At 36.5% G+C, this 18,452-nt stretch overlaps 1 protein-coding gene across 4 annotated transcripts in view; it reads right to left on the reverse strand.

Moving 5' to 3' along the window:
• The window catches only part of ITGB6 (integrin subunit beta 6), a 122,798-nt gene that overhangs the window by 56,441 nt on the left and 47,905 nt on the right, over window positions 1-18,452 (reverse strand). For 2 of the 4 annotated variants that reach the window (XM_084891518.1, XM_084891519.1), the window contains 6 exons: window positions 16,521-16,596; window positions 15,739-15,818; window positions 13,173-13,377; window positions 12,325-12,571; window positions 1,855-2,020; window positions 303-464 (listed from right to left, as the gene is read on the reverse strand). In XM_084891518.1, coding sequence (XP_084747644.1) covers window positions 303-464; window positions 1,855-2,020; window positions 12,325-12,571; window positions 13,173-13,377; window positions 15,739-15,818; window positions 16,521-16,581 — 921 coding nt within the window. In that variant the 5' untranslated portion in view covers window positions 16,582-16,596. Of the gene's footprint in view, window positions 1-302; window positions 465-1,854; window positions 2,021-12,324; window positions 12,572-13,172; window positions 13,378-15,738; window positions 15,819-16,520; window positions 16,597-16,703; window positions 16,822-17,113; window positions 17,166-18,452 lie in introns of those variants that run through there. The other 2 variants (XM_084891517.1, XM_084891516.1) reach the window with 2 other exon arrangements.

Below are 18,452 nucleotides of genomic sequence, written 5' to 3' on the forward strand. Positions count from 1 at the left end.
GTTGGGAACAGAATGAACTGACTTTGCTGCTTTTTGCTGGCCTCCGGCTCTTTGAAAAATCAGGAGGTCCTGGGGTCATCTGGGCTATAGCAGATGCAAACTTTTCACATAACCTCACCACCCACCTGTACTCCTGGGGGAACCCCTGAGGGTGATGAGGATTGAGACAGGGAAATCTATTCATCTCAAAGCAGGAAATGTACTGTGTGCACTAAGTGTGGGTTATCCTATGCCCTACAGCCATTATTGCTTCATTTGCCTTCTTATTGCCCTGAAAACAGCGTAGAGTGCAGATTACACACCAAGACGGTTGACATGGAGTATTCATTCTTGCTGTCCAGGTGACAGAGCCCATCGTTAGGAATGACAATGCCTGCCAATTTGCTGTCCATTCCAAAATGAGAATCGGCGTCGCTCACAAAGACCAGGAGATGGAGGGAGTCATTCCGCCAGCCAATTTTTTCCTGCAGTGAGAGAGAAACATTTGGGTTGCATTGGATAGAGGCAGGCATTTATGGAGAGTGAATCAATTATGATTGGACACATTCAGAATATAAAAATTGTATTGCTGGTCTATTTCAGCCATTTTCATCTATTGTGAGTTGATAATATTAATGTATTAAAAACACAACATTTCTGTGATGTTTGTTTCTTTCTTGATATCATTTTCAGATGTTCTATACTTCAGTAAAAAAAAAAAAATAGTTTCACTACAATCAATATTCGGTTGATCCCAGCTTTTATATGGTTATTTTTACTGTCCATTTTCAATGTACCAGAAAAATGAGGGAAGGGAGGTCACAGATTATCCTAAATCCAAGATGAAGCAAAACTAGGCAGAATGCAGCACAAAATGGAACCTGAGTAAGCCTGTTTTATTCAACGGTCACCCAACATTTAAGCACATATTTCTCTTTCTACTGTATCATCCAAAAATTATAAACAAAATAGAAGGATAAGAATTGTTTATCAAAGTATTGCCTCAAGGTACTGCCAATTAAAGTGGTCTATTTGCTGTTTCTTAGCAGAGCTCTCCCTTTCAGTTAACAATAGTCCTGAACTAGTGGGGCAAAACTCATTCTGGCTGCACCATCCCTCCTCCTCCTCCTCTTCTTCCTCCTCCTCTTCCCCCCTCCCTCATCCCTCCCCCTTCCATCCCCCTTCCTCTTCCCCTCCCTCATCCCTCCCCCTTCCCCTTCCTCTTCCCCTCCCCCTTCCCTTCCCTTCCCTTCCCTTCCCTTCCCTTCCTCTCTTTCTCCTTCTCTTTCCTTCCCTAGTTCCCTGGTCCTCCCACCTTCTAGGAGCTTCAGCATGTCCATTTCCTGATATTTTCCATGAAGAGCTACCACCTGAAGACAGATAAATGATTCCTGTGATACTTTGCTGACTATTAAGGACAAGTGACGTTCCTGTACTTTGTAGAGATTGTGTGGCTTTGGATGCTTATTTTGTTAGTTCAAAACAATAGATATCTATTCATATATAGAGAGATTTATACTGATTCAGGTCATCTTTACTTTTTAAATGACTTCTGCCTTTGATTTTATCATGATTAACTAAAAAACCAATTAATCTGATTTAAATCTTTGTAAATTAATCACACATGACTTGTAGTAAAATTTCCCCAAGACATCTACAATTTTATTAGAATACCCAAATATTAGGCATAAAACAGTCCCATTGTAACATGATCAAATGAAAGATTTTACAGAGATTCTGTTTTAATAAAAATATCAAATGTAGAAATATGGCAATTAAAGTAAAAATTAAGTTAGCCAAGTGTTTCAAAGCAGATGTGTTAATAAGAGATGAAATTCGTATTATCAGGGCAAAATGCACTTCCCTTCCTCATACCTTACACACAGCAGCTTGCATAATTGCATCAAATCCACCCTCAGGTGTGTCAATATTAGCAGAAATTTTCTGATCCTTCACAATTTCATTGAATTCTTCAGCATCACTTGTCAATGGCAAAACATGCTTGAATCCAAAAGTAGGTAAGCAGAAGTATGGAATACTACTACAAAAGCAAAATGTGAAAATATTCTTAATGAAATATGACATAACACACAAGTAAGAGCTCTAATAGTCTGGCAACATTTTCTTGCATGATAATGAATTTTCCTGAAGAGCCTGACTCTAACTTGGCTATGAGTCTCACTGCTAAGGTTGTTATCATTTCCCACCCACCACTTTCAAATTAATCATATTAGCTAACACTTAGAGATCACTGTATCTTACACTGGCTCAAGCTCAGATAACAGGTAATCAGGTGATCAAACTCTCCACTCGTGTGTGTGTGTGTGTGTGTGTGTGTGTGTGTGTGTGTGTGTGTGTAATCATTACCTCCTATTGCCTCTTAACCCAAACCCACCATCACTCCCAGCCTTATTATAGGGTGACTCATACTGGGTGACATGTATGAGTCACTCTGTAGCAGGGCTGAGAGTGAAACCTTTCTTCTTCCTCCTCTACTCCCTCCTGCACTCCCAGCCCTGCTGCCAATGGACCAAAAACCAGAGCAGGGCTCTTCATTCTAGATCCCAACTTTACCATGACTGAACAGACTGTCATGGACAGAAATAAAACCACCATTTAAATCAGTTTACATATGGGGAAAATGTCATGTTAGGATATCTGCCCCCAAATATTAACATCTTTATGATCAGAAAGAGCTGATCATAAATTCAGCCACATCTTATTCAGAGAGCCAGTTAGTAACTGCGCTTAAGGTTTGTAGCAAGTTACTCAGCAATCTGAGTTTTAGGTTTTTATTTATAGAATGGAGATAATTGTACAGAGAAAAGGTTCTTAAAGTGAGGCCCCTGACCTACTGAGTCAGAAATGTTAGGGGTGGGCTCAGAAATCTGTTATTCTAAAGCTTGAGAAACTCTGTTGTAGTAGAGACAAAAGGTATAGCTCCCAGTGAGGTTGTGGAGTGCTGTCTGGGCAGAGCTGGTTGACAGCTTTGCAGACCCAGAAGCCTGCCTTGTCAACACAGATAGAGCCAGTACATCTTGCAGAGTCAGGCTCCTGTTCACCAGATTCATCTGTCTGAGGTACACAGCCAATCCTCATCAATCGTAATTCCCTATCTTCAAACTCACCTACTTGCTAAAATTTCTTTGTAACTCCCAAATCAATACTCTCAGTACTTTCTCAGTCATTCACGTGAATGCACAGAGTGGCCAAATAATTGAATCACCAGATACACATGTTTCCCAAATGAGGTCAAACAGGGCTTTGTGTTCTTGCTTTAGCTTTCATGCTTTAAACAGGTGTCCTTTACAGGGTCTATTTGGTGCCTTGTCTTTTGTATCCTTGTGCTTTTTGTTGGTGATTTTGCTGTTTAGATGGGCCCTCAAGTGTGGTGCTGAATGGCTGTCTAGTGTTCCTTGGTGCACAAGGCTGTGATGTGCACCATGGAGAACTTAAGTGTATTAGATATGCTTTGCTCTAGCATGCATTATAGCAGTTGTTGGCTGTGAATTCAATGTTAATGAATTAGTAATATATATTAAATAGAGTGTTACACACAGAAAACAAAATTATATATTGATCAGTTGGTGAAAACATGACCAGAGGCTCACAGGAACCTAACCTTGTGTCTCCTCTAGGAGCAATGGTTTAACATTTGCTAATTTGGTGTTCAAGGAAACTACACAACAAGACTCTTTTGAATAATGAAAATCAATTGTATGTACAAGTTAAAATGACTATGGATTCATTCATACAGAGTAATGGAGTTCTACTGAGACCAGAATGCTGCTGTCTGCAAGGGTAGTCATTTTCTTACTATCAGTAGACTTTCACAGAAAGCAGGTCATAATCTGATGTGTCCTCAGGGTTCAGAATAAGTGGAATTGGAGGATCCCAGCACTGACTGGTACAGTTTGAGATGTCCCAACACAGCCATCTCCAGAATGGATGCTCCTGGTCACCCCAATCTGTGGTTGGCTAATAAAAGTTTGGGAATGTAGGAAAGCCAGTGAGACTGGAAATTGTAAGTGCCTTGGCTAAGGCTCTTGGATTGAATGTGGCCCATACTTGAACCTATGATCCCTGTTTCTTTGCCCTGCCCTAACCTATCAATACTGTTCATTTTTTTAGCTATGACAGGATACCTGGCCTGGTGGGCCTAGAAGCCAGTCTGTCACTTCCAGGGAACTTTTCACATTTTCTTTCTGATTCATTATATTTAACTTTAGCTCTCAGAAGGCAATCTTAAACTTTTATTTTTAATATTTTGCATGGACTGTCATTGAAATTCTGAAGAGTTGACCACAGAAAACATCTATGGTCCTAATAGAATAATGGTGAAGCTTGACTGAAATAAAATGTGTGAAATACACAGTACAATGAGCTTTTCCAAATAAGTGCTTCCTAACATTAGTGTCATTTCTTATATAAATTACTTCACACAGAGTCTACATTTGGCTAATGATATCTCTAGAATCATATAGTTTCTCCTGCTTAAAATAATAATGCATGTTCATTGAAGAAAATTTGGGTTTTATGTAAAAGTGTAAACGAAAACATAAATTTTAATGGTTATCAGATGTATCATAGTTTATTTAACCATCTCTCTATTACTGAAAATTTATTTCAGAAACTTTTCAGTTATTAAATAATGTGTGATCCTTCCATATAATCTTTGCAAACTCCAAAAACACACTACAGATTAGATTAAAACAAGTTTTACAAGTGTGGTGCACAGACCCTTTGACATCCCTAAGCTCTTTCAGTCATAAGGCCAAACTCTTTCACAATAACAAAAAATGTTATGTGCCTTTTCTATTGTGCTGACATTTGCAGTGATAATGCAAAAGCAGGAGTGAGCAGAACTGCTAGTGCCTCTGCACAGATAAAGGTACAAAGCTGTGTAATTGTTCTTACATTTTCACCAGCAAGCATTTCCTGTAATACATTTTAAAATGCGAGTTTTTACTTGATTGTCCTTGATGGGGCAGTAAAAGTTATTAATTTTATTAGGTCTACACTCTTGAAAACATGTTTAAAAATTTCTTTTTCTGTATGACCAAGACAGAAAGATGCATACAGCATTTCTGCTGCTCACCAAAGTAAATGTTTATAGTAGAAAAGCACTTCTGTGATTGCTTGAGCTAAACTGGCCTATATATATATTACCCTCTCTACCTGAAAGATGCTTGACACACTATTAATCCAACTTAAATATTTGACAGAAATGTTCTTAAATATGAAAGAAGTGAGGTTGTCATTTCAAGAAAAACAACCACCGGTATTTGTTGCCACAGATAAAATTTGAAATAGTTTGAAAATTAGAATTTTGTGATCATGGTGTCTCCCCTGCCAGGTAAGTATGAAAATTAGAATTTTGGAAAACTTTCATCTGCCACCTATGAGATTAATAGCTACCCAAATGCATTAAGAAATATCTGATGATATTAACAAATGGGATGTTTTTGACATTGTATCATGAAATTTGGAAGATCTGCCTAACTCAGTGAAGCAATGGTTTTCAAAGGATCAAAGCATTTTATTACAAAATCACACACATTAGTAAAACCCATTCACAGTGCAAGACAGACCAATGGCTTTTAACGTGATAGAATATGAAAAGTTCATTGACATTGTTTCAGATTCCATATTGAAACTAACTTTTAGTTTGAATGAAGTATCAAAGAAGATTGCTGAAACCAGTTTGGCTCACTGGATAGAGCATTGGCTTGCAGACTGAAAGGTCCCGGGTTCGATTCCGGTCAAGGGCATGTACCTTGGTTGCGGGCACATCCCCAGTAGGAAGTGTGCAGGAGGCAGCTGATCGATGTTTCTCTCTCATCAATGTTTCTCTCTATCCTTCTCTCTTCTTCTCTGTAAAAAAAAAATCAGTAATATATATATATATATTTTATATATAATATATATATTATATATAAAAAAATCAATAATATATATATATAAAAGATTACCCACAGTCATGAGAAAAGTTGTTAGATGTGTCTCTCTTTTCTTATTATATATGTGATGTTTGACTTTCCTCATGGAATTTAAGCAAAACAAAGTATTTCAACAGATCAAATGCAGAAGTTGGCATAAGAATCCAATTGTCATTTACTAAATCAGATATTAAGAGATTTTTAAAAATGTAAAAGCAAGGCTAATCTTTTTGTTTTAGAAAAAATAGTGTTTTTTTAAGATGTGTTACAGTAATATATATTTCTTATTGTAATTATCAAATAAATCAATAACTAATTATTCTTTAATATTTGTTTTCTAACATGCTGAATATTAATAAGTATAAACTACACAGTCTAAGGCTCCTGGTGGGAGGTCTTAATTTTTAAGAGTGTAAGAGAGTCCTGAGATGTAAGTTTGAGAACCACTAGATTAAAATTATTAAAGATACTAAGTGTTGATGAGAGGAAGAAAATTAACACTTTTTAATGTTTGTTATGTTCTGAGCTCATTCAATTCTCATGGTTGCCCTAAAAGGTGAATATTATTATTTCCATGTAAAGGTGAAGAGAGCGAGTTCAAAGAGAGTAAGATTTTGTCCAAGGTTATAATTTAAACCCAGGACTGAAAAACTCCATGCTCTTTCCTCTTACGTCGTTTGCCTTTCTACTAAATAACATTTTTATTTCATAATTACAAGGTTTGGATTGATCAAAGGATTGACTTTTGTGTTTAGTGTTTGAGTTCTTGGTGTTTATATGTATGGGGGGAGGTATCTGGACAAAGAAACTTGGAGAAGTAAGGATGTATTGGAAAAGGAAAAAAATATAATGTGGCAGCAAAAAAAAGAACTTTATATATAAGTTTAACTAATGGTAATTTTGCCAACAAGAATAAAGAAACAGGTTAGAAAATAGAAAAATATTGACCTTTTAAGAGATCTCATCTATAATACTCTGTTATTGATAGTAGCTGCCATTTATTTAGAGCTTCAAGATCAAGCCCAGTACTAAATGCTTCCCTTCATTACCTTGACCAATCCTTAAAACCACTCTGTGTGATCAGCTGTTATTCCAAACTGAAGCATATATATATATGCTTCATATAAAAAATCAATTTTATATATATATATATATATATATATATATATATATATATATATATATAATTGATTTTTTACAGAGTGGAAGGGAAAAGGATAGAGAGTTAGAAACATCGATCAGCTGCCTCCTGCACACCTCCCACTGTGGATGTGCCCACAACCAAGTTACATGCCCTTGATGGCAATCAGAACCTGAGACCTTTCAGTCCGCAGGCCCACGTTCTATCCCCTGATCCAAACCAGTTAAGGCCAAACTGAAGCTTTGAGAGGTGAAATGATTCACTTTTGGGGACTGAGTAGATGAATCTGGACTTAATTCAGGCTGACTCCAAAGCCCATGCTCTTAGCCACACTGTACCTTGTGTCTGCGCCCCGAAGGGTTTCAGCTCCTGGAGGACGGGGCCCAGATCTTTTTCCCCAGGGATCCCATGCCTAGCACAATACTTGGCACATAGTTGGAGCTCAGTAAGTTTTTGTTGAATGGATGAGTGAATAAATGAATGCATGAATGGAATGCAATCAAAGCTGCAAAATGCCAAACTGCTTTCCTTCTCTAGAAGCTTGATTAAGGACAGGATCTTGTTAATTCAAGATGCTGGGCTGTCAGCTTAGCTAAGCATTCAAGTTTGTTAATTTTTATATTTTTCTGATAACATTCCATACCTGTTGTTCCCTATTGTCATTAAAATTTTTAAAATTTAATTTCAGAGAGAGGAAGGAAGAATGAGAGAGAGATAGAAACATTAATAATGAAAGAGAGTAATTGATTGGTTGCCTCCTGCATGTCTCTTTCTGGGGATTGAGTCAGCAACCTGGGCATGTGCCCTGACTGGAAATTGAACCTTAACCTCCTGGTTCATGGGTTAGCAATGCTCAACCACTGAGCCACACCAGTTGGGGCCCTATGGTCATTTTTGTAATTTATGTTACTACATCTGATCTGACCTGAGATAGAAAAAATGATTTTAAATAAACCCCTGGGGCAGAGGTAGCACTTTGTAATGCTAGATAGAATTGTTCTACTAGACTCTCTACTGAAGCTTGTTGAAGGAGAAAGATAATATGCAGAAATTTTAGACTAGTACAAGATTTTGTGATTTAAAAAAAAAAAAAAAGGCCAGAAGCATTAGAAATGCTTTTATAATAAAGAGTTAGGAGGCTGATAGCACCAAGCTTATTTTCCTTTACAAGTGAGTCAAATAATTGATAATAATAATCATAACTTATTATTTATTACACAGCATTTTTGAGGATACAAATCATTATATCTCTATAGAAATCTGTTCAGTGTTGCAGAACTTGGCAGATGTCACTCAGTATCCATTCTTTCTTTTTTTTTTTCTTCTCCACTAACAAAATTTTCATTTTATTTGGGGTAGCAACATGCTTTCTTTGCAGCTAGCTGTGGCCAAGGATAGTCCTGGCCAAGGATACACAAGTGTAAGGAGTTCTTAAATTTTCTGGCAAAACTCTTTAAATTGAGGAAATAAAAATCAATATTCATTTGTAATTTTTAAAAAGATTAGCAAACAAGGAATAGAAGGAAACTTCCCTGACCTGATAAAGGGAATTAAAAAAAATAACAAAAACAATCACTACCTAACAACATACTTAAAGATGAAATGTTGAAACTTTCCTCTTAAGATCACAAGCAAGATGAAGGGCAGCTTCTAAACATTTCTATTTAAAATTGTACGAGAGATTCTAGCCAGCATGAAAGGCAAGCAAAAGAGAGGAACAGATACTGGAGAGAAAGAAGTTGTTATCCACAGATTACCTGATTATGTACATAGAAAATCCTAAGAAATCTTCAAAAAGTCAGACTAGAACTAATAGCAAAATGTATTAAGGTTGCAGGATACAAAGTGAGTGTGCAAAATCAATTGCATTTGTATATGTTATCAACAACAATTAGAAAATAAAATTAAAAAATAACTTTAACAACAACATTCCAAAGTCCATAGCAATAAGTTAAACAAAGGATGCATAGGATTTTATCCTGAAAATGACAAAACATTGCTGAGAGAAATGAGACAAGATCTAAATTTATGGAAACACATGTCATGTGCAATGATTGGAATATTCAATATTTTTAAGATGTCTATTCTGCCTAAATTGACCTGTGGTTTCAATGCAATTCTAATAAAAATCTCAACATATTTTTTTAAGGAATTGACAAGCTGATTCTAAAATTACTATGGAAATGCAAAAGATATAAAATAGCCCAAACAAAAGAACAACGAAGTTGGACTTGCACTCCATATTTCCAGACTGTTTAATAAAGCTACAGTAATAAAGATTTATAAGGCATTAAGGTTACATGACTATATTCAAAGGATCAATGGATCAGAATAGAGTTCCTAAAATTAGACTCACACATATTCAGTCTATTGCTCTTTATAAAGGGCATCAAGATCATTCAATGGGAAAAGGAAAAATCTTGCTTAACAAATAGTTCTAGGTATTTGCATGAAAACATAGGCCTTTTTCTTCATTCAAATAAAAACACATATTTTGAGATCATAGTCCTAACTCCAAAAACTTCAATGGGAAAGCTTCCCAAAGAAAACATAGCAAGCATCTTTGTGACATTGGGGTTCACAAACATTTCTTAGGACAAAAAAGGAACTAACCAGGCAGATAACTAATTGTACATCTCAAGAAAATAACTGGTGTCATTAGATTCTCTCATATCATTCCTGAGAGGATTAACTTAAGCATCCAAGGAAGTTAAAGTAAAACCAGCTCTCTTTGCACAAACTTTATGATTTTTATGCTTTCATGATCTTTTGACTTTCAGTGATCATTTAAAAATAAAGGTATTTATTGTATGAAAACAAAGAACTAATCATTTCATAAAAGATTGATAAATTGTACTTTATCCAAACTAAGAACTTTTTAAAATATATATTTTATTGATTTTTCATAGAAAGGAAGGGAGAGAGACAGAGAGTCAGAAACATTGATGAGAGAGAAACATTGATCAGCTGCCTCCTGCACACCCTCCAATGGGGGATGTGCCCACAACCAAGGTACATGCCCTTGACCGGAATCAAACCCGGGACCCTTCAATCCACAAGCTGACACTCTATCCACTGAGCCAAACCAGTTAGGACAAAACTAAAAACTTTTACATGACCACAGGCATTGCTAGAAAAATAAAAATGCAGTCCATAGACTGATTGAAAATATTTTTAAAACAGATAAAGAACTTTGATAAAGAACTTTTATTCAGAATGTATAAAGAACATATACAGTAGAATGTTAGGAAGACCATCTAATTTTTAAAAGTGGGCAAAATATTTGAAATAACATTTCACAAAATAAGATATAAGAATAGCAAATATAGACATGAAAAGATGCTCAACATTATTTGTAATTAAGGAAATGCAATTTAAGCTACAATGAGATACACACTTATTTGAATAGCTAAAATTAAGGAGACTGACTACACAAAGTATTAGCAAAGATTTTGAATAACATTGCTGATGAAAATGCAAAATTACATGTCCACTTTGGAAAATAATTTGATAATTTCTTTAAAAATTAAAACTATACTTATACCATTTAGCAATTCCAATTCTGGTTATCTATCAAAGAAAAATAAAAAGTCCATCTATCTACACAAAGAATTATATGCAAGTGATCATAACAGCATTTTTCATGCTAGCCAAAATAATGGGTAACAATCCAAAATAATGTCCATTAATGGAAGAATGAATAAGCAAAGTATAATAAATCCATATAATGGACTATTACTTAAAACAAAAAGGACCAAACTACTGAGAAACACAAAACCATGCATGAATCTCAAAAACATTATTTTGAGAAAAAGAAGGCAAACACAGAAGGCTTATAATACATTACTTTATTTATATAAAATCCCAAAATAGGAAAAACCTAGTTCACCAGAGGAACCAGAAATTGGTTGCCTCTGGTGAACTAGAACGGATTGAAATGAGTCCTCAGGGAAGTTTCTGAGTTGATGAAAATGTTCTATATCATGTTTCAGGTAGTGATTATATTGGTATATCCCATTGTCAAAACTCATCAAACTGAACATTTTTGATGTGTGCATTGTAGTATATGTCAATTATAGGTAAAAAAAAAAAAAAAAAAAAAAAAAAAAAGGAAGTGGGGACAGACACCATCACTGGTACTTGAATGCAAACACAACTCCCAAGAGTTACAATCAGTAATGAGTAACCTTTCACGGTCAAATTATTTTGGGTTATGTCAGATTCTAGTTGGAAATCACACAGAAATGTCTTTAAAGTGATAGTATTAAACTTGTTTGTCTTTTACAGAGATGGATGCTCGGGTGCATACAAGTATTAAAAGACAATGGAGGCTTGGAAAGTTATTTCATATATGCCAGATTTATGGTAGTCAAGGGCTTGGTTTTGGAGCAACCCAGATCTTAGCACAAATCCATGATTAGTCATGTGGCCTTGGGGAAATTCCTAAACTCTCAGAGCCTCTGTTACTTCCTCCGAACAAGGAGAAGAGAATCTGCTTTGACTTGCTGTTATTATGAAGTCTGAAGGGTGTCATTTATGTAAGACCTTCAGCATATGGCCTGGCACTAAACAAATGATACCTAGTCCTTTTTTATTAGAAGGATATGAAATACTTTTACTTGGAACATGTCATTGACTCTATAGGTAAACCATCACAAAGCAGTTCGCTTTCAACCATCACCACCTGCATAATACATTATTTTAATAGCTGGTTACAGCATATTATAATGGAGTCACCACCCAATTTTGTAATGAATTAGATAGCAGTGAAGGCTACAAAGACCTTCTCCAATCAGTAAGAAAAATCCACATTTCCCTAAGTATGTCAAAGGAAGCAGCAAAACGTGCTATTTTGGCAGAAGTCATTATAGTGGAGACTCTGAGAACATTGGGTTACTGTCAAATGGCCACAGAAAGTGGTGATCATTTAGAATAGACGGTCTCAAATGGGCTGGGGATGGGCACAGGCTAGTGGAACCCATAGCTAAAAACTCGGTCCCCTTGTCTGCAGAACACAGAGCCAAATTTGTCATATCTTGACCTACACAGAGAGACAGATGCTGCAAGGACCCAAGGCTAGAACCGTGTGTTAAGATGACTTGCTCTTGGTTCTAAACAACCCAGGCAACTGAGAGAGCTACTGAGATCTAACCGGACAGGGGGGAAATGCCAGGGAGTTAGCAAGCTCCTGCCAAGAGCAACTCAGAGCGGGGCTATCTCTACAGAAAATCAGTGTTCAAAGATTCCAGAGAATCATTTACTTACCTGCAAGGGTTGGCGATTTCTTCTGGCGTTGTTTTCATAAAAGGGGAGACGGGTTTTTCCACAAAGGAGCCAAAGCCCAGTCTAAAGTTGCTAGTTAATTTAGACATCTCCTTGGAGAGCAGGGAACCCAGCTCTTTGATTGTGTTGAGGTCATCATCCATGGAGGCCGAGAGGTCCATGAGGTAATACAAGTCCACTGGGTAATCCTCGGTCTGGCGGACTTGCACTTGTAGTGTCTGCTCACCACCTGCAAATACCCCGCAAGAAAAGTGAGCCCATAAATATGCCCTGAGACATGTTTGTGACTAGCCAATCACTGGGCTAGCTGGTTATTTCATTTCAGTAAGAAGTTACTGAAGATACTGAAGATTTCATAAATTAGGAGGCAGAGTTTATAAATGAATGAGCCCATGGTAGTCTTTCAGCAGTGTTTAGAGCTACTGAAGGAGGTAAGAGTTAGGATATTTTATATCTCCTTGGGAGGACTAGCATCCATTTAGATGGGAGATAAGCTGATTTTTTTGTATGTGGTTTTAGAAAAGGAGAGCAAAATGAAAGGGAGTTTAAAATTACATTACAACTCTTGAAGAAATGTGAGGGAAACCTTAACAACATTTGAGCAATTCAAATGGTTACTATTAGATAAGGCTTTTTTTAGTGACACATTTGGAGTACAAGTGACCAATATGAATAAATAAAAGCAGTTCTCTATTTCCTTAAGAATGGGAAAGGGAAATAATAAACAGTGGTATTGTAATAGGTGGTACAAGGAATATGAGAACAGTGATATTACCACGTGATCTTAGATTTATTTACATGCTCCAACGCTCATGTCAATCATAACGTACCTGGTCTCAATTTAAGAATCAAGCTTTGAGGTGCAATCTGAACAATGTCAGAACTATTTTTCTGTCTGCCTATACTGAGCGGCTTATTTGTAAGTATTTCTACTTGGGAGACAGGGTTTTCGATGAAGTTTACTTGACATCCTTTAGCTAGAAGATTTGCTTGGGTATCACATCTTTCACCAACTCCAGGTAGCTGGGTAAAATTCTAAAAAGTAAAACAATAAAAAGAAAAAGACAAATCTATATTTTTGTAAAATACAATTTTATTTTGCTTGCTTTACTAGTTAGGCATTTTGCCATACTCAGAATACCATATCCCTGCTATTGATTGTATGTCTAAAATTAAGTTATAGCAGAATAACCAGTCAAACTTGAGGCCCATTGACTCGCATGCTTGGAAAGAGGCAAACCAATGCTCATGTTGTTGTTCTCATTCCTTAGAATTCTAAGCCACTCTTGCTGTTTTCACCAGCCAGGAAACTTTCCTTCTGAAATTGATTTTTGAGACTGTGATTCGTTCTTTATCAGTCAAGCCTGTGCATATGTGAGGCACCAGGCTAGGTGTAGCAAACTAACTTTCTGTGATGTATCCAAGGTAAACAGTGGCTGGACAAGGCCTCGGAACCCTTCTCAACATGTCACTGCTACCGCCTATAATTACCATATTTGCCAAAAGACTAGAGCGGGTGTTAATCATAGAAGCCATTCTTCTCTCTGCTCTAAGGAGAAGCCTAATTTGCCTTTTGTTCCAACTGCTTTAACTGATATAACTGCTTCAATTAGAGTAATTTTTTAGAATAATCTGGCCTTACAATGTGACAATAGCTAACTACCAAGTATCATCCCCAGGTAAAGCTATCAGTGGTAACTTAGGAAGCGCTCTTAAATGAGTCCTTAAAGATGCATTGAAATAAAAATTCCAGAGTGAACATTTTGTTAGACTGATTTGTTGTTTTACATCTCTGGTAGGAAACTAATATTGTCTTTTTCAGGGAGTCAATGTAAAAAAATGTGGGGTTTTCCCTTCTTTGTATATTCTCAAACCTACTCTTCATACCTGAGCTCAGAAAGGCCTAATTCCGGAGGCTGGGTGAAAAAGGTAAAGGGATTTAGCAAAACACACATACACACACCCATCTCATTGATACAGACAACAGTTTGGTGATTACTAGAGGGAAAGAGGGATGGTAGGAGAAGGTCAAAAGGTGATGGAAGAAAACTGACTTGGGGTGATGAACACACAATATAATAGACACATGATGTATTATAGAATTGTACCCCTGAGCCGAAACCGGTTTGGCTCAATGGTAGAGCATCGGTCTGCGGACTGAAAGGTCCCAGGTTCGATTTCGGTCAAGAGCATGTACATTGGTTGCGGGCACATCCCCGGTGGGGGGTGTGCAAGAGGCAGCTGGTTGATGTTTCTCTCTCATCGATGTTTCTAGCTCTCTATCTCTCTCCCTTCCTCTCTGTAAAAAAATCAATAAAATATATATTTTTTAAAAGAATTGTACCCCTGAAACCTATATAATTCTACTAACAAATGCCACCCCAATGAATTCAATACAAAGAAGAAAAGAAAAAGCATAATTCTCTCACACTGCACTTTAGTTTGTGACTCATCAGTCAATAGGCAGGGGGCGTGAGCTGGATTTTCCCTCTGGAGTCCCTGAAGCCCTCCTCCACGGGTATACATTCAGCCTGGGAGGCATGTTGAAGAGTTCTGGCCTGGTCTGAGTTAGGTGTCCAGGTTGGTTCCCCTTGAGCATGCTACCAGTCCTTGCTGAACTTGGCATTAGTATGTTTTGATTTGGGTTTAGATTTTCTTTATGAGATTCAGTAGCAAAATGTTCTAAATCCAGAAAAAGCAAAGCAGCTTCTTCTTCTTTTTTTTTTTCCTTCTTTTTATCAGGAATCATTACAGGTTGCTTTCTAGTGTCACAGGAGGCAGTGACTCAGGCTGGTTTATAATACATTGCCTAGTCCTTGTACTAATTCCACATACTTTTCCATTTGATCAGATAAGGAATGCTATTTTGGGCTTGGTCACTGTGGTACAGTCACCACGCTCATGAAAATGTAATGTTTAAAAGAACTGTGTGGTGTCTGAATAGTAAAGTTTAACTAACCCAAATCTAGAACGCTTCTCTTAGAATCTTGCAATGATTCAGAATGGGTCCCGGTTCACAGGTGAACTATAACGATGGTACTAAACTCAATATATTTTTAACATTAGAAAATACCATCTCCATGACCTCTGATGGCATTTGGCTGGTGGACAGTTAGAAATGGCTTTAATATAAGGGGAGGAATCAGGAGAAATAACAGACCCCCACGTTAAATATTTTTCAGAATAATTTGGCATTTACTCCCTCTGCAAATTGCTTTTGAAAGTAATCACACAATGACTACTTTGAATCCATCTACTAAAGTTTACATTTTCCCTCCTAGGTTTCTCTCACTCCTCTAACCCCACAGAGAGCAGGACACTATCAGAACCATAACTGGTGACATTACAGTAAGTGTAACTGAGGCTTTTACAACCGGTTGAGATAATTTGCTTTACCTCCTGAGAGCACCAGGCACACTGAGGTCCAATGAGCAGACAGTCTCCGCAGGTCTCTGCACCTCCCATGGCACAGCCACCTGTGTTTAAACCCAGCAAGACACAGGGATTCAGCACTCACTCAGTCACTCCACTTCCCAGACTAATGGCTCTTAAAGTACTTGAAGGAAGCAATAGCAAAGTTTACTTTTGTCTTCAAAGATCACTCCTCAAAAAAATGTTACCAATTTATGAAGTTTATATTTGACATCAACCACATTGAAAATATGTATGTCTTATTATCCCCAAGTGATGATTCTCTTTATTCTTAAAATAGGAAATATTCCAATGATCACAAATATAAAATCATCATTTACTGTCCTCATTCATTATCCTCCACTTGAATTAAAAAAAATATTTTTACCCATTTAAAATGCTTCTCTCTTAAATGTACTATAGTTTTAGTTTTTAAATAAATCCCTGTTCTCTCTCAAGGTCATTACTCTTGTATTAAAAAAAAAAAAAAGCTAGTAAAGTTAGCAAAATGGTTGTCATAAATGTATTAAGAAGTCCTATTGTGTAGTGAGGCTGTTTAATTCTCCTCATTAAAGTTCCCATGCAACCTTTGTATTTATTTACTTACAGTCCCGCGTCTGCCTGCAATTTGTTAAAGTGTTCGCTCAATGGCAAGAAAGCAATCAAACCGGTTAAATAAAAAATGACTTCAGATCGAGTTTCTGAACCAAATGACAGGTTTGTCAAGCATACCACGAAAGCAATATATCGGAGAGTTCAGGTCTTACCTTGTACGTGATCGTTCCTTCCTAGAAATAGAAAGAACAGGCAAAGCAGTTCAATCCCCATTCGTTTCAGTTCTCGCTGTGCAAACAGATTAAAAAATGAATTACCTTCAACGTTACAAGACCAAAGCTGAACATCGTTAAAGTCTTTTTTCCTCCAAGTGTAAGATTTTGAATACTACTTACACTGCTTTGAAAAGAAACTTGAGATGTAAATAAAAAAGTTTTCATTTAAGACAAATGAAAACAGAGGCTACCTGGACAGGTAAAGGAGAAAAGCTGTGCTTAAAAGCAACTTCAACATGATTTACTTCCTTGTTCTCCTTATAAGGAAAGCAGGTGTACAATCACCAAGAAGGTGGAGAAATTCATTCAGTAGAAATTTTTGTGTAATTTCTATTAGTCTCTCTGCATCCTAGAGAAAGTCAATACCTTCAGTGAAATATTGATCAGTGAAATGTCAAAAGAGCAATTGAAATGTTTTAAAGGTGTTTCTAAAATAATTTAAAAGGAAAACAGTAAAGATGTATAAATAAAACACAAATCTATAAGTTATAGGTAAGGAGGGTTTAAAAAATTGAGCTAAAGAAAAATACCTGAGATTTTTGTATTCCATTTTAAATCCTTTGCAGAGAATTGAAATAAACTCTGAAAAATATAAATCATTTCACAGTCAATTTAGAAGGCAGGATAAGGAAAGCAAAACTTAGTGCTCCCTTGTTTTTCACATTGGATAAAAGATACTTTTTTCTATAACTATAGAAATATTATCTTAAAAGCAATATTGTAAATAAATATAATAAAGTCAAATTTGAGAATTAGTCTCAAAACAACAATAGTGGAAACTGAAACATTGATGCCCAAGTTTCTGAGTCATTCCTGATAAGAACCAAGTGTTCTTTGTTGTGTACTGTGTCAGCTTCTAGCTCACAAGTGGAGCATAGGAGGTATTTATTTGTTGAACAAAATAGTGACAGATTAAAAACCTATACAAGCCATGGCTAAATTCATGAGGGTGATTACATATATTTTCTTAATGTATTCAAAAGGATGTTTTGCGCCTAGCCGGTGTGGCTCAGTGGTTGAGTGCTGTCCTCTAATCCAGGAGGTCACCTTTGGAGTCCAGGTGGAAGCATATGCCCAGGCTGTGGGTTCAGTCCCCTTGTGGGGCGTGCAGGAGGCAGCTGACCAATGATACTGTCTCATCATTGATGTTTCTATCTCTCTCTCGGTCTCCCTTCTTCTCTGAAATCAATATATATATTTTTTTTTAATTTAATTTTATTTTTTTAAGAGGATGCTTTGGATGTGTTGAGACTACAAACAGGTAATAATAAAATATTCACTTTGTTTCTCTCCAAACTGAATTTAGGCTTCTTGTTTTGGGAAGAGGGTGGGGCAGATGGACGGTGAGGGGTGAAAGGGATCTAACATGTGGTGAAGGAAGATGATTTGACCTTGGGTGGTGGGCACACAGTACAATATACAGATCTTATAACATAGAAATCCACACCTGAAACCTATATGATCCTATTAACCAATGTCTCCCCAATAAATTTAATTCTTTTAAAGTGTATTTCTAAGCAAACATATGAAACCTATGAAAAGAGGAAAACTAATTACGGGTTCTTCTCAGAAGGCTTTGTTCATTTTGAACTCTATCATACTCAAGAACCTGGAATAACATGGCAAGAATCTTGTAGAGAGAAAACAGGATTATGAAAGAGTTGGAAGTATGCCTTTTTTGGGGAGAAAAATACAGTTCTATGAATTAAGTTGATTTAGCTTGAAGAAGAAAGATTGCTACACAAGTTACTTGTGTCCCTGATATTACCTCCATTTTTGTATCTAGTATTAGGTTTCATTCATTGATTCATTCAACAAATACTTTTTGAACATCTACTTTGTGCCAACGATTGTTCTAGAAGAAGCCAA

Source organism: Pipistrellus hanaki (assembly GCF_964339955.1).
Source record: "Pipistrellus hanaki genome assembly, chromosome: 8".
NCBI lineage: Eukaryota > Metazoa > Chordata > Mammalia > Chiroptera > Vespertilionidae > Pipistrellus > Pipistrellus hanaki.